The sequence below is a fragment of the Lonchura striata genome, chromosome 5 (assembly GCF_046129695.1).
Source record: "Lonchura striata isolate bLonStr1 chromosome 5, bLonStr1.mat, whole genome shotgun sequence".
Classification (NCBI taxonomy): Eukaryota; Metazoa; Chordata; class Aves; order Passeriformes; family Estrildidae; genus Lonchura; species Lonchura striata.
In genome coordinates, this window is record NC_134607.1 from 8,780,414 (window position 1) to 8,796,401 (window position 15,988).

General features: G+C 40.4%; 1 protein-coding gene across 1 annotated transcript; it reads left to right on the forward strand.

Moving 5' to 3' along the window:
* Window positions 1-581: 581 nt before the first annotated feature.
* RERGL (RERG like) lies at window positions 582-7,950 on the forward strand. The gene is made up of 5 exons (XM_021535203.3): window positions 582-682; window positions 775-831; window positions 3,049-3,122; window positions 4,531-4,679; window positions 5,777-7,950. The coding sequence occupies exons 1-5, from the start codon at window positions 631-633 to the stop codon at window positions 6,057-6,059; spliced, it is 615 nt and encodes a 204-aa protein (XP_021390878.3). The 5' UTR covers window positions 582-630; the 3' UTR covers window positions 6,060-7,950.
* Window positions 7,951-15,988: the final 8,038 nt, after the last annotated feature.

Below are 15,988 nucleotides of genomic sequence, written 5' to 3' on the forward strand. Positions count from 1 at the left end.
GTTTGGGGTTTTTTTGGGGTTTTGTGTTGCTTGGTTTTTTTTTTTTTTTTTGGTTGGTTGGTTGGTTTTTAGGGTTTTTTGCGGGTTTTTTGTTTTGGGTTTTTTTGTTGTTGTTGTTGGTTTTTAGGTTTTTTTGTTTGATTTTTTTGCATTTTTTTGTTTTGTTTTTAGGGTTTGGGGTTTTTTTATGTTTGCTTTTTGAGTTTTTTGTATGATTTTTTGGGGGGCTTTCCCCCCCCCCCCCCTTTTTCTTTCTTTTTTTTTTTCTTTTTTTTTTTTTCCTTGTTTTCCATTCCCTTCAATCTCCTGAGCGCACTGAGGGAAGAGGGAGGCGAGGGGAAGGCGACCTGCAGAAAGTTCGCGCGGCGGGGGACGGCCGGGGGGCACTCGAGGGGAGGAGGATGAAGAGGAAGAGGAAGGATGAAGAGGAAGGCGCCTCTCAGGAGCTGGAGAGGCCGATGCCCACCGCGGGGAGCTGCACCTCCCTCGGCGCCAGCGGGCGGGGAGCCGGGAGGAGGCGGGATCGGGGATGCGGGATGCGGGATGCGGGATGCGGGATGCGGGATGCGGGGCGGCGTCGCCCCAGGCGCTTTAAAGGCCGGCGGGCGGCGGGGGCGGCGCGGCGGCGGCATGAGCGAGGTGAAGGTGGCCGTGCTGGGCGGCAGCGGAGCCGGCAAGTCGGGTAAGGGCAGGGCAGAGAGGCAGGGGTGGGCTCGGGTTTGGTGGAAGGGGAGGCACAGCCCCGCTCATGCTGGCTCTGCTTCCCTCCCGCAGCGCTGGCGGTGCGGTTCCTGACGCGGCGCTTCATCGGCGAGTACGCGTCCAGCGCCGGTGAGCGGCTCCGCGGGCAGGGATGCAGGGATGCAGGGATGCAGGGATGCAGGGATGCAGGGATGCAGGGATGGAGGTTTTTCCCCCCAGGCGTCTCAAGCGCTAATTTGATGGGGGATTTGGGTAAAGCCGCGGTGTCGCAGAACTTTCCGGCGTGATGGGAGTTTCCCCTCGGGAGGTTCTGGTGGGGTGTGAGCGCTGGGGAAGGGGGAAAGGGCGAGCACGATGCTGGGGAGGGATCGCTGCTCTCAAAGCGCCTGTGGAGAGAGGGCTGCGAGTAGAGACGAGGGTGGGGTATGGTCAGCTCGATCAGAGAGAGCAAAGGAATAGACAAAAAAACCCCAAAACATCACCTGTTCTACCGAATATCCCCTCCTCGGCTCCACGGGAGAGGGCAGACCGATCATTTATTGGCACGGGTGGTCAATCAAAGTATAACGAGAGGCCCCCAGCGAGGCAGGGAGGCGCTGCTTTGGTGGCTTTGAGGAAAGCCTGGCTGTACACAGAATTAAATGTAACTTCGAATATGCCGATCGTTCAAACACTTCTAAGTGTTTGAACTTGGAAAGTGGCAAAGCAGGACTTGGACTTTTACATCCCGAGTAGAAATACCGTTCAGCTTATACACAAATAACTTTAAAAATGTGCTGCCATGCTAGCTGATGTAGCAGAAGTCCCAAAACTTAACGAGGCACAGAGATTGCCCTCTACTGCACTCTCCCTTGCTAAAAGATTCTCTCCACACTTCCCCCCGCTCCCCAGGAATCAGAGTAGCTTCTATTGATCTGTAAATAACAAAAAAAAAAAAAAAAAAAAAAAAAAAAAAAAAAAAAAAAAAGAGTTGAATTGCATTGAATATATCCAAATGAACTTATTCTGAAGGAAGAGCTGCAATTGTACATGTGTTCTCTACCATACAAACACAGATTGAGCAGTTTGTGTCCCAGCTGGCTGCTCTAAGTCTAAGCTACCACATGTAAATTATGTGCTCTCTGTGATTTGTGTGTGCTCCAAGCCACCTGCAACCAAAACCAGGTTCTGTTCTCAGCCTCCAGTACTGTGAGGCATGTAAAAGGCATGTCAAACCCCCAGAACATTTTCATTTTTTAACAAGTATTTGTTGGAAGATAAGTTTAGCACTGTTTCTAGAGATGGGGAAATTGGTAAGACTGGGGGCGGGGGGGGGGTAAAATAAAGATCATGCCACTATTAGTGGAGTCAAAATAATAATTAAAAGTTTATTTAATTAAATTAGCAAGCAAGGGGCTGTGGATTTTATACGCTGAGATACTTGGGACTGATAGTTTTTCATCAGATGAATTCTTAAGATGAGCAGGAAGAATGCTGAAGATGCTGAGTTCCAGAGATCACAGAGGTATCCCTCATTACAGTTTTAAGTGTGTTTTTTGTAGTGTCAACACCAATTCTTGTTCCTGTAGTTCAGAAAATGAAAAATTATAGTGTAGAAAGCCTGTTGGCAACCACAAACTGGTTCCACTTGCTCAGAACATCCTGCTGCTTTAAATAGTAGTGATGGTGTGTCTGCAGTAGAGTTCCCAGTGTTGCCAGGGCTGGTTGAGAGTCCTAAATCTGAGACACTGCAGAAATATTTTTGGACTAGATCCTAAGGACACAGTCCTGTAAATACTCTTGGTCTAATGCTGCCTGGTATGAGAACTCTTAAAGAACCAGAAGCCATGGTAAATAAATATTATTGCTAAATAACGACTTTTGTGCAGAATCAGAGCTGCACATTTTATAATCCTGAGCCCTCATATCAAGCTGAATGATGATCAGCATTTAGCTGATTGTGAGGATTGTGAATTCCCCTCCATTTTGGGAGAGGAAAAACAGGGTCTGAAAGTATTCACTCACTAAGACTTCAATGGGAACACCACAGTGAAATATGTTGGTCTGCCTAAAGGGTTGATTGGTGCAAAATTCAATAGTTTTGTTGCCAGTGTGTGCTCAGAAAAAAGCCAGGCAACCAGCCAACAAAACCAAAACCACCAAAAAAAAAAAGGCTTCCCTAACAGCCTTCCTTATCTGCAAAGAAACCAGATCAGTGACAAAAGATTCTACATGTCTTGAGAAACCAGTCAAATAACCAGTATTCAAGGAATCCTCAGTATTATCAAATTTCACTGTTGCCTTTTCTTTTCGCTGTCATCCCCAGTCAGTAACACTGATTTTCTTTGGATAATATCTATCTGTTAGAATGCATCTACACGAAACACTTGTGCCTGGATGGGAGGCAGATACACCTGGAAATTTATGACCCTTGTTCACAGGTAAGAATTTAGCAGGAGGAGGGCAAAGAAAAGCTGTTCTTCATTACCTGTGTATATGGTAAAAAGGGGCAAGGGGTTACAAACATCTGGTTGTTGGAATTTGTGCCTGCTGGTTTTTTTTAAAGACTGAAATTTTGTAGTTGCTGGGGCTTGGAACTACTGAGTTCTTTCCCATTTCATCAACAAAACCCTTCCTTGCTGACATTTTCTGCAAATAGATTACTATTTTGGAATAACAGTAAGAGAAATAACTTATGGCTTTTATTTTACATAGATAAATACAGAGATAAATTATTGGATTACATGGAGTTTTCTCAAATACCCTGAAGGAATGAAATTCAGCTTATAAAGCAAACAGTTTATTAAATGGCTGCACAAATGGTCAAAGTACACAGGCCTGGAAGTAAGGCTTGCATTCACAGAACAATTTCCTTTTCCCAGGAAAGCCATAATGCATATTGACAATTAAAATCTAACCACAGTAAATCACTCTGAAATAAAGTTTTGTATTAATTTACTTAATTTACAGGATTAGAGAGACTCAGGTACTGTGCAGCATATGTTTGTGCTAGCACTCTCTGAGCTGTCTATACTCATTTTTTTCCCCCTAGGAACAAGGCCGAACTTTAGCCGTTTAGCAAAGTAATTTTTTTTTTTTTTTCTCTGATCAGCTTCCAGTTTTTTTAATCTATTTTAGGTCCTATGGTCTTGCTAGCTGCTGCCAAGTCATGTGCAGGGAAAAGTTAATTTTAAATAGTTTTGAAATGACACTCCTTTGCTTAATGGGACAGTTTAAAGCTGTTGCTTTCTGGAAATCAGAAGTGTGGCAGTTTCTTGGTGTGAAGAGAGGTGAGGATTAGTATAACCCTATTATCACTCAAGTGACTTTAGTCACTAGTTTTATTCAACTCAACTGCAGATTGAAAGAACATTTTTTTCCCTAGCTCTTCAGAAATTTAACATATGGGTAATTAGTGTTTGAAACATGAACAATTCAAAGAGGAAAGAAAACAAATGAAAATCATTATGTTTACTATAGTTAGAACATTAGGAACAAGCAAATCAGAGCTATAACCACAAAACACACAAATGTTGATGGCTCCTGTATGTTTCACTCTCATGTCACCCTGCAGAATATTGAGCATAAGCAATGGCTGTACAGTTTGTGTAATTTGACTGCTTAAACCTAGTGCAAATGTTTCACAATGAACTTGTCAGTGATCCAAAGTGCCATTTTTGATGCCATTTAAGGCTCTAGGAGCGGCACTAGCCTGATGGCAGCACCTAAACCTATTAAATATCTTCTGCACTGAAAGTTACTGTGTTCTCGCATTCACAGCGACAGACAAAAGGCTCTGGAGTGACAAGAGTAACATTCTTTTTCCATGTACTTTTGAACCTCTTTCAGCCCCAGCAGGGGAAGCTCTCCCTGACAGATGAGCTCCACTGGGCTGATGGCTTTATCATTGTTTATGACATCAGCGACAGAGCATCATTTGCCTTTGCAAAAGCACTGCTCTACAGGATCCGAGAGTCTCACATAGGAGTTTGTAAAAAGTAAGTGGCATTATTTATTTTTTTTTCCCCTCAGCAAACATAGAGAAAAGCTGATAACTCTTTTGTGAGCATGCAGCAATTAAAATCCAGCAGTATTGAAGTGATGTAACTCAATGCCAACAAGGTACCTGAGGGTAAAATGTGTGGCAGAGTACAGTGTATTTTACTGTATCCAAAACCAAGTACATCAGTATTTTTGTTCTTATTTCTTATAAAACTAGTATTTAAATTATGGCCATAAACATTTCTGCTGTGATTTACATGGGTGAAAAAGCCTGGCATAGTCAGTCTGTGCTTTTACTCTTTCACTCAATTATCAATGGAGATATACAAATACAGGAGCTGAAAAAAGCATTTCCCACAATAAAGGAAAGTAGTACCACAAATATCTCCTAAAGTGCCCTTGGTGGTGACCCCAATATTATTTGTACACATGGGTGACGATATGGAAAGAAAGTACTTTAAAAAAAAGAATCACCAGAAGTGCAGGTGTGAGTGTGGATGGGCGTGTGTATTCCTGCATCAGTCAGCTGAGGTGCTTTCTAAATAAAAGAGTGAAATCCTTTACCTGTATCAGAAGTGGATTAAAACCCCCATTTTTTGTCTGTTTTACTGCTGATTTTTCTTAATTAAGGTTAATTTCTGAAAGGAATAATTTTAGCAAAAGCTTGGAATTAGATTTCCTGTGTTTCCTTTTGAGTTATGCCACTAACACTGAGGTATCTCTCGGACTCTGTTCTGTTACCTGCAAATGGAGATAATGATCAGGTTGCTTCTTAATGAAGTCCAGGTGCTGACAATATACTCAGCAGCACAGAGCATGAAACAAGGAGTGGATTAAAAAAATACACTAATTCTTTGAGTAGAGAAAACAAAAATTAAATCTACTGGTAGAGAATAGCTTGTCTGGAAAATCCTTTCACAAATGGAAAACTAGAATTCTTCCTGGCAAGGTGAGGGGGCTGGTTAGTTCATTTTGGTTTTTTCGCAGTGCCTGTTACCCTGAACATACATACTTTTCATACACACTGAATTTAGCACAGCACATGACAGCATTGTACATATCTTTTCTCTAACTGGAACCTTTTCCATTTCAGAATGGTCGAGTCATCAATATTTTTGGTTGGCAATAAACAGGATCTATGCCACATGAGGGAGGTTGGCTGGGACGAAGGACAGAAGCTGGCAATAGATAACAAGTGCCAATTCTGTGAACTGTCTGCAGCAGAGCATTATCAGGAAGTTGTGGCCATGTTCACCAAGGTGCTGAGGAGCATCACTGCCAATTTCAAAGTGAAGGAAAAGAGACGACTGAGCGGTTCCAAGTCAATGGCCAAGTTAATCAACAATATGTTTGGGAAGAGAAGGAAATCTGTGTAAGAGATGGTTAGTCTTGAAGTTGGAACTTCAAGCTGAAATAATGGAGCTGAGCTCTTGGGATTCACTGAATTTCCTCCCAAGGTTAATATGTGGAGGAGTAAGACAGTAGAAACCAAAGGTGGGAGATAGTATGGTCTAGACCTAGAAGACCTGACCTTGTATTTCAGTTCTTCTGCAGATTTACTGTATAGGGCAGTGCCATTTAAACTGTAAGCTGCTCCAGGGAAGAGGTTTAGTCTGTATTTATTCAACACCAACATGGTCTTGGATAGAGCTTCTAGGTGAAACTGAGGTATAAACAGTCATTTCACAGACTCACTTCTATTGGAAAGTACCCTTAAGTCATCAAATCCAGCCATTAAGCAAACACTACCAAGTCTGCCACTAAACCATGCCCCTAAAGTGCCACCCACAAAATATCCAGTAAACTCAGCATTGCTGATCAAAATCTTACTTCAGAATTCTAGTTTATTTGTGTGTGTGCAAGAGCATTTGCACTAAAGAAAAACAAAAGTACTGCAGCTTCATGTGGTAATGTGTTTGTATTTAACTCAGGTCCTTGTGTGCCTTACACTTGCTGAAATTCATATGAATTAAATGCTTAGACACAAAGTCTACAAAAGGTATTTACCTGCAAAGCTGCCTTGTAGAGGCACCAGAAGTAGGGAAGCAGATACTGAAACAGGAGGCAATAGTGCTTTATGTATCTCTTTTTTTTTATTCCAGGAGTGATGAGAGAAAGTAGAGAGGGTTGAGGAGTGTGGGAGCTGAAATGTTAGTGAAATGTTAATCAGTGAGCACTGGTTTGGCAAGGTTATTGTTGAGTGAAAGAATTTTACAGCAAGGGCCAGCATAAGGCTTGGGCTGATCCCTTCCACAGAGCAGCTTTTTTAAGCTTTAACAAAAGCTTCATTAGCTGCAAGATGGGTGTGACTGCGCAATCTCAGATGGCAGCAGAAGCTTGGAAGGCACATGGACTGGTAAAGAGCACAAGTTCTTTAGGATGTCTGCCTGGATCTAAAGGTCAGCCTGCTGGTAAGACCTGTGCTCACAGAGAGTGTTTTTCCTAATAACCAATGTCCTTACAACTACTCATCGCTGTGGTGTTGAAATGCCACAGAGAGAACACTGAGTACTGCCAGCTACACTTTTCAGATGTGGATATTAAACATCAGATGGGTTTAAATATGTTGTCAGCTGACATTCAGAGCTCTTACACTAGACAGCTAAATAAGGGCTTAGCCCAGCGTGTTTGCAAGTGCTGTGCTCATACAGAAATTCTGAAAGGGAAGTGATCTGAAGATGAATTGCTGCCCCCTACCCACTCCAGGGGACAGCTGGGATTCAGTCTTTGTAGGATGCTGAGTTGAAGCCTACCTCTGCTCTGAAATTTTACCTGCAGTAAAACTAGAAAGTTTCAGATCATTTTATTTTACTTTCAGTTTTTGAGTGTTCACCCATAAGACAATATAAAAAGGTTATGTATAATCTTAGCAGCAAGGTTATAAAATAGTACTAAAGCACATTTTATTGTGTTGACCAAAGATCACATTTTTTTAAAGCAAAAGATACTCTTTATTTCACTTGTTATAAGGCTACAAATATTGGAACATAGTTCTCAGTTGACAGGCACAGAGCTGCTTTGTTTTTCTGCAGATGCTTCTCTGCCATATCAAGAGCATTGTATTTTAAGTATATTTTAAGGTCAATATCTACGAGACCGAACGTGCAGATTTCTCACGTACACCCTTCAGCTTCCCAGCCCACACAGGATTCCAGAACTACTAACAGACATTTGTAGGTTTACCTTACTCTAGCATTGCCAAATTCCAGAACTCTTATTTGTATTTACTGCTCTGGTATTAAATAAATGGGATGTAAGATGGATGTATTAATGATTTTTGTTTTGTTTTCCTTTTACTCTGGTATAAAGCTACAGACTTTTGTCTTGACTGCTATAAAAGGGAAGCACGGTGCAGATCTGAAATTCAGACTGGAGGAGGTAAATCTGGGAATCAGCCTCTTGCGCTAAAGTGAACCTCTCGCTGTGTTTGCTGAGCACAAGGAAAAAGCCCTCACGTGCCTTTAAGCAGTGAAGAGAGCCTTTTAAAAAATGCTTTATCCTTTAAAAATTCATCAAAACAGCCAGAGAGAGGCCAACTAGTTTTGTTCATATTCCTGGGAATGTGGGCTTTCAGACAGATGGAACCTGTGGTTTAGCCCACAGACTTTTTGTCTGTATGGAGTAAGTGCTGGAACAGAGAGTAGCTGTGCTCACCTGAAAACCACCTGAAACAGCTGGATCATCTAGAAACAGGATGATTAAGACTTAAGCTTACTAAAACACCCAGCACAGACTAATTTGGTATTCTCAGCATTGGGATGTTACTTGTCTTTTATTGCTGATAAGTGCAGATGTACAAGAATGCAGAATTTTAAAGCAGATACACATTCTCCCATTCTAAATGTATTTTAAATAACTTATATAAATGAAGCCCTCTAAAAATACTTAGAAGGCTGATATATATATATATATATATATATATATATATATATATTTTGCTAAGTGTTCTCAGAGTTCTAACAGAAAAGACAATATATTAACTGGCATAGCCACACTGCAAACAAGAAATTAGCAAGAATCCTGCTTAGATAAACAGTAAATGATGTAAATGATGTGTGATGCTCAGCCTTGACAGTGACATCACCTGGAGCATATCAGGCTCATTGAGGAGTGTGGAAATGGAGCTATTTGTGTTGTCACATGTTGCTTCAGCACACATCCCCATCCTTTGAGATTGCTGTACAAGAATTAAAGGTTTCTTGCTGTCATGCCTAGAAGTCCTTGCTTATATGAACTTTCTAGTTTCCGAAGAACTTTGCCTGAGAAAGGCGCTCAGAATTGATGTTCTTTCTCCCTATCTTCAACTCGTTTTTACTTTGAAACTGACATAGAAGCAAAGAGATTCTGCTGGAATATAAAGGTAATAGCCCCTGGCTCTCAACTGCTGTCTCTCAGAGCACTTTCAGGGCTTTTTGAAGCTCTTTGTCACTATAGTTTTGAAGTAAATAATTTAGACTAACACCACCTCAGCTCCTTTTCCCACTGTCTTGTCTGTATGTATGAAACTCTTAGAAAATTCCACTGAAGTCATGTTCACAACAGGGCAGAGGGGAAAATGTCACAGGAAAACTTAGAGCATGACACTCCTGGAAAAAAGGAATAAATAAGTGCAGTATTGAGTAGGCCAACCAAATATGCTGTACTCTGAAGACAAAAGTAACTACCATAGGATTTTTTAGCCCATTGCTAGAAGCTGGTTTCTGAAGGGATGGAGAGGAGAACATTGAGGCATGTGGGGAGTGTTGATGCTTTTCCTTCTATCTGACTACACTGCTTTGAAGATGATACTTGAGGGTGTCTGATCCTGTCTCTCTCCATCTCTGAGGCAGAGAGAGGGATGGATGCTGGGGTCATTGGCTTGAATAGTTGTGATCCTTTCAGCAACAGCCAGACCCAAATCACTCAATGGTATTTTCAGAGCCTACACTAAAAAGAGGAATATGAGAACCACTCAAAGCAGAACTAAAGAAAGGTAAAGCACTTTGGAACATGTTACTTTTCCATCAGGATGCCTTTGGAACAGATGCTTTAGGCTAATGAGGTTTCATACATTGCTTATGGATAGAGGAACAAACACCAGTTCTGATTCAGCTGGAAAGCAATCCCTGCCTATGCACTCTGAAGCAAGAAATACATTTTAAAAATAAATAAAAAAGAGAGAGAGACTATTAGAACAATCTAGAGCAATATTAAAGTGTACATTAACACCCATGAAACCTCTACCTCCTGCCCATGGGAACACAGGCCTCTTAATATCCTTAATGTGCCCCTGGGGAATGAAAACAAGGGGAAGCTAAGTTTTGATGTGCTCTTCAGCCAGTTTGAAGAGCAAAGCTTTTGTTTACATGCCTAAAAGTGCACCTGGGGACCTGTCAACTTCTATTGGTTTAAAACTTTGGTTTGATATTTTCATAAAGAAGTTGTAAATGCCAAAGTCTTCTGTTGTGTTGATTTGGATTCTTCTCCCCCCAATAACTGATATTATGTGAGACAGGCAGACTATTCTGGGTAGAAAGTTATTTTTAAACAGGCATTACTCTTTTCCAGAAACAGACTGTAAATTTCTGTCTTCTTTTAATTGCTTTACAAAGTAAATTGAGCCCCTCTGGTTATATAATTAATATCCACATTTAGCCCTATATATTTGACATGACTTGAGCCATTTACTGCTACATTCATTTTTCAAGACTGGCTCTAGGAGTTCAGATAGGCATTTAATTACTGCTGAACTCTGGGAAATAGCCAAAGTTTTTCCAGGGAGGTGTTTTAGCAGTGAGAAATCCATATCACAAACAAGATAATTTGAAAAGAGTGATCTCTCTGAGCAGGTGTTTCTTCTTGTACACTCCTCTTCTCATATTAAACAGTAAAGTGTCACTATAACTATACTATGTAATGCATTGACATAAATAGAAAATAAATTTATTTATAAAATAAAACATAAAAGAAGCAGAAATTAAAACATCTGATCTTAAAATGGCAGGCATTGTGGTGAAGATTTTGTTTTTAATAAATACAACTTTTAAAACAGGCTTCACACAGGATTTTTGGGTGCAGTATGAGTTTCTCTTTCCTTTTTTCTTTTTTTTTTAATTTTCATCTTTTTGGTTTTGTTTGGTTTAATTTTTTTTTTCCCCACCCAAACGATTTCTAGCTTTCCAGAAGAATTCCCTCCCAGCATAAACTTTATTTTAAAGATGCCGTGAGCTCCCTGAAAGTTCAACAAACTTTTGTGGCGTGCCTTCTAATAGTAACCCGCTGTGCGAGGCTGAGAATCCCGACACTTTTCCTGCTTCCAACATCTCCCTCTCGTGGCGTTTTCCCCACACTTCATCCCTCCTCGGTTGAAACATCCCTGTTAATGAATCCAAGAGCACCGATCACAAAGTACAGGTGAAACCCCTCCAGCCTTCCAACACTATAAAATTTTGCAATCTATTTTCCTGTGTTTAACAAGGTGAAATAGGCTTAACTGGACAGGGTTTATTAGTAAAACTCCTGGTCTTGGCGGGGTTTTTTCACGACTGACTTTGCTGGGCTCAGCTGTTTCACTGAAACAAAGTTCAGCTCTCTTGTCTAAGGAACTGAAAGGTTTCCCATTAACATCCCCTCCATGCATATGAATATCCTCAAGAAGGGCTCCAAAGCTTCTATCCTTTTTCCTGACACACCTGTTGGTCTGAGCACAGGTTTGACTTCCACCTTGTCTTTCTACAGCTTCTTGAGGGCGCTATCCCCAGAGCATGGCAGAGAGACATGGCAGGGAGCAAAGCTAGAGTGTTTCTTCTCTTATCTGCAAGCTGTAGTACAGACACACTGCATCAACCTTGAAATAAGCAAGGTCAGTTCTTGAAAAGACCCCAAGTGTGGCAAGCACATTTGTCTCCCTCTTTTTCATAGATATTTTTTCATAGGATTTTTCATAGAGGTCCACAGAGAGAAATGAAGAAGAAAACAATTTCTATTTCTGCTCCTTGTTTTTCCCATGTGGAATGTGTTTGGAGAATTGTTTACCTGGGGTGAGTGCTTGATTGGATTCTGGTGAGGATTGTTTGAGCCTGATGGCCAATCCAACCCACCTGGGGCTGGACTCTGGCAAGAGGGTCACAAGTTGTGTTAGAGTCAGAGAAAGTAGTATGTAGTTTTAGTCTCTTCCTTTTTATATAGTATATTAATGTATTTTAGCCATAGTTATAATAAAGAAATCATTCAGCCTTCTGAATTGAGTCAGACATCATCATTTCTTCCCATTGGGTTCACCTGCATTTACAATACCCAAGGCTGGATTTGGCCAGCCCAAGACAGAGATCTGCTTCTAGATTCCCCCCTCGTCCATGTGCCTTTCTACCAAACACTTTACTTCATCGAGGTGATGCCTCAAATAATGTAGATGTGTCACCCTCCAAAAGGCATTAAAGTCTCCACCAACTCTAAGAGTAATTAGGGTTGGGGATCTCTGAAGTTAGGTGAGATGAATCATACTCCAAATACAGCCTCTTGGGACTCTTTGCTAGTTATTTTGTCCTTCATCTTCAGCACTACAGAGCCCATCTGTCCTACTTTACCAATTCAATTGAGTCCCTATGGTTAGACAATTAACATCTAACTTGGGATGACCACTGGGTCATTTAATGCTAAATTTATTTCATATGATTGATCAGAGTGACGGATTACATTTGATCCCTGCTGAACTTCACGAAACACCCTGAAATCCAACTGTCACAAGTTAAATTAATGGATGAACTGGAACTGAGGGTAAGTTAACTGGGTACTGCCACAGGCTGCTTCCAAGCTAGCTCATTAAAAACTAACTAGCAGACCTTGATGCTTCACTGCAGTCTGCAGCAAAGCCATATTTTAGAAGCTTGGCTATGGTAACTCCAAAAACGTAAGGTGAAGCAGAAAGTTGAATCGGGTCTCCCGACTTCCAAGCTCATGATTCAATTAATCCGTTGTTTTCTGACTTGGAAAATATGTTTCTACAATTGTGTGTGAGCAAAGCTATTAGCTCACTTTGTGACTTATTCTGATAACAATTACCAGCCATATGGGATGAACCAAGCTCATTATTTGCAAACAGACAGCATAAATCTCTGCACCACTTATACCTTTATTTGCTGTTGCTCATGTCCTTCTCTTTGCAACTGGAAGATCTGGCATCAAATGGCTCTAATTCACATTCTTTCATTAAACAGGGAGTTTAAGTCTACAACCAAGTTGTTCAGTGAGTTGTTTTCTTTAGGCCACTGAGGTGAGACCACAGTCACACCAGTTTCTGAACACATCTCCAGCTATTACAGAGCTACAGCACCCAAACATCAGAATGAAATGCCCAGCAGATGCATGCTGATGATTGTCTTACCAAAAGTACCAGTTATGGTTTCTGACTTATATCTAAGAATTTTTTCCAATAATCTTAAAGAAAATGCACTTTGAAACTTGACTCGCTCTTTTAAATGTCTCTCACAGGTTCAGAAGTTGTTGGAGGAGAATGTTCTGACAGGGCAATTCAGAAAATGTTCAGTAGGTATCTAGGCTGAAATGTCATTTTCCACATTTTTCCACCCCTATATATGCAAATTGGCAAGCTATAACAGAAATTGCTTCATAGTTTCTTTCACGTGAGATATCACCATATTTTACTTTGCAATGAGGTGGCTGCATTATAAAAAAACAAAACTAATTGAAAAACAATCCTCATCTACAACAATGGATTTTTAGTAATGTCTCTTGCTGGCATATAGCTAGGCCTTATTCTTCAAATTCTTTGCCTGAGAATGCCCTCTGAGTGAGCTTTCCTACTTATTAACCACGAGTCACATAGGTAAAGGTACTTGTGGATAAGGGTTCTTGTGATTGCTGGGCTGATCTAAATGGATGCCCAATTACATGATTAAATACAACAACATTTTTTACTAACTACATATAATTTTGGCTGTCACTCAGAATTCAATTGCATTAGATGATTCACTAAATGACTGAGGCAGCCTGGGATCTGTCCTATACAGACCTTAGGGAATACTGCAAATACTGAACTAAATCACATAACTTATCTTAAATGCAAATGGGAAGGCTTTACAAAGAACCTAATCTATACTCATCTTTTACTGTATTTGACATCTCCTTCTGTTTGCTTACATTTTGGACCATTAATACAGATTTATAAACCTACACTCTTCTTCATGGTGCTCTTTCTCTTTCCAAGCATAGAGGGTGCATGCAGTTAGGCCTGTGTTAAAAAGCAGGCCAGAATATGCAAGTTAGTCTGTCCTGAGTGGTCTAGTCTGGCTTCACAGAACAAGTTAACTATTTTTTTTCCCCCTATATATCCTTTTAAACAGCTCCTCCAAAGAGATTTTCTCTTTATTCTGCTGTAAATCTCCTAGGAGTCACACCAGCTCTTCTCAGCTTAGCAAGTCACTCTTTCCTCCTTTCTGTTGGTTCCTCTCAGTCCTGCTTCAGCCTCTGGGTCTTATTGCAAAGAATTTAGTAACAGACTCTGATTATTAATGCATAAAACAGATAGAGTACAGTTTATGGTCATATCCTGATCCATGTTTGACATAATGCACTCATGGGAGAAACATCTCCCTCTCTCTTCTCTTTCCTTATGCACATGCAATAAATCTGCTGTGTTTTTGGAAGTCCATGCTCAAATATTCCAATGCAGATATACCTATACAAGGGTTTGACTAGGGCAGTACATAGAACACTTTAAATGTGTGTACCAGGACTTGTGAGGCGTGCAGAGATAACCAGATCATGCTTTGGAACTTCTGCATTTCCAGTTCTGCCTCCTTGGCTCTGCCCTGCTTTTCTGAAATTGCCATTTCTCCAGACCCACAGAGCTACCTTGTACCTTTGGAAGGAACATGCACACAGCCTTTAACCCAAACCTTCTTTTCCCTCAGCTAACTCCCTTCCTTTTCCCAGCTGATCAGAAGAGATGCAAGTCTCCGTTTTTAATTTGATTAAACCTGGGGTCAAATCCCCCTTGCTGTTATTCTGGAACAAACACAGAATGACTCCGGGTTTAAAGTGCTACAAGTGAGAATTAAATTATGCCCTGAAAATTCACTTAAAAGTCTTTCAGACACTTAAACAGATGGATAAATCAAGCACAGATTCTCAGGTCAACCCCTACCAGAAGGCATCTCTCATCTGACTTACCGTAGAAGTAAGATGCTGTGATAGCAGCTAACAATAGAAAGGGAGTTACACTAAGGGCGGGGAACATTTTTCCCTACCAAATTCACTTGATTTAACACAAGGCTTGCAAAATTAACGGCGGCTTTGAGTGATACCTGTATGTTTTATAGGTTTATAAATTGATTGCAGTAAAATCTTATACATCCTATATCACTAGGTATTGTTTCAGCCTATTACAGGAGATATCTATCTAGAGTTGACTGAATTGTATTAATCTGATCCTAGTTTAATGATGCCTTAACATTTTTATGGGAGAATTTAATGTTTGCAATATCCATGTTCCTTATTTGAAAGTGTGACTTATAGGTTCTCATCTCCCTTAAATTATGAAATCCTTCAGCTAATAAAGGAAAATGATTATGGTTTACAAAAAAGGCAAAGTCATTTAACAATCCATATAACTGTCTATTGTAGGTCTTTGCATAATAATTGTAATTTAGCTATTAGAAGTTCTAAAGGCAGTTATCAGTCATATGCCGCAATTCTGAGGAAATAAGTGAAAACTCAAATTATTTTAGGACTTTGTACTTTCCAAAGGCAGGAAAAAAAACCCTAACAGAAATCAATAATACTTTTAATAATGAAAAAAAATGTTCTATTGAAATAACCAGTTGTTGGTGGCAATTTTTCTATTCAATATTAAAATGTTCAACTTGTCCCCATTTCACTATCACAAAAGGATCTACATTTTATAAAGATAGTTCTGTGAGCAAAGAAAGCCAAGGGAGGAATGGAACTTGAAATTCTTGATGCCCAAGTTCTCATTTTCCTCCTGGGTGAACAAAGAAATCGGACAGGCTGTAAACCTGGAGAATAGTTAATTTGGAATTTTAAATGACAATCTAAAGTTGACTTCATGTCTAGTGTATACCTGGACTGTTTCCTATACCTTGACACTGCATACTTGAATCCAGCTTATCAAACTGGTCAACCAACTTTGTGCCCCTCCAGAGAAAGAGGCTGGAGTTAGTTCAACACAGGCCCATGAAGATGACTAATAAATGCACATGACATGTGAGTAGAGGCTGATGGAAATATTTATCCTGAAGAAGAGAAGGGTAAACGAAGGACAAGGGATTCAATTGCCCATTTCAGC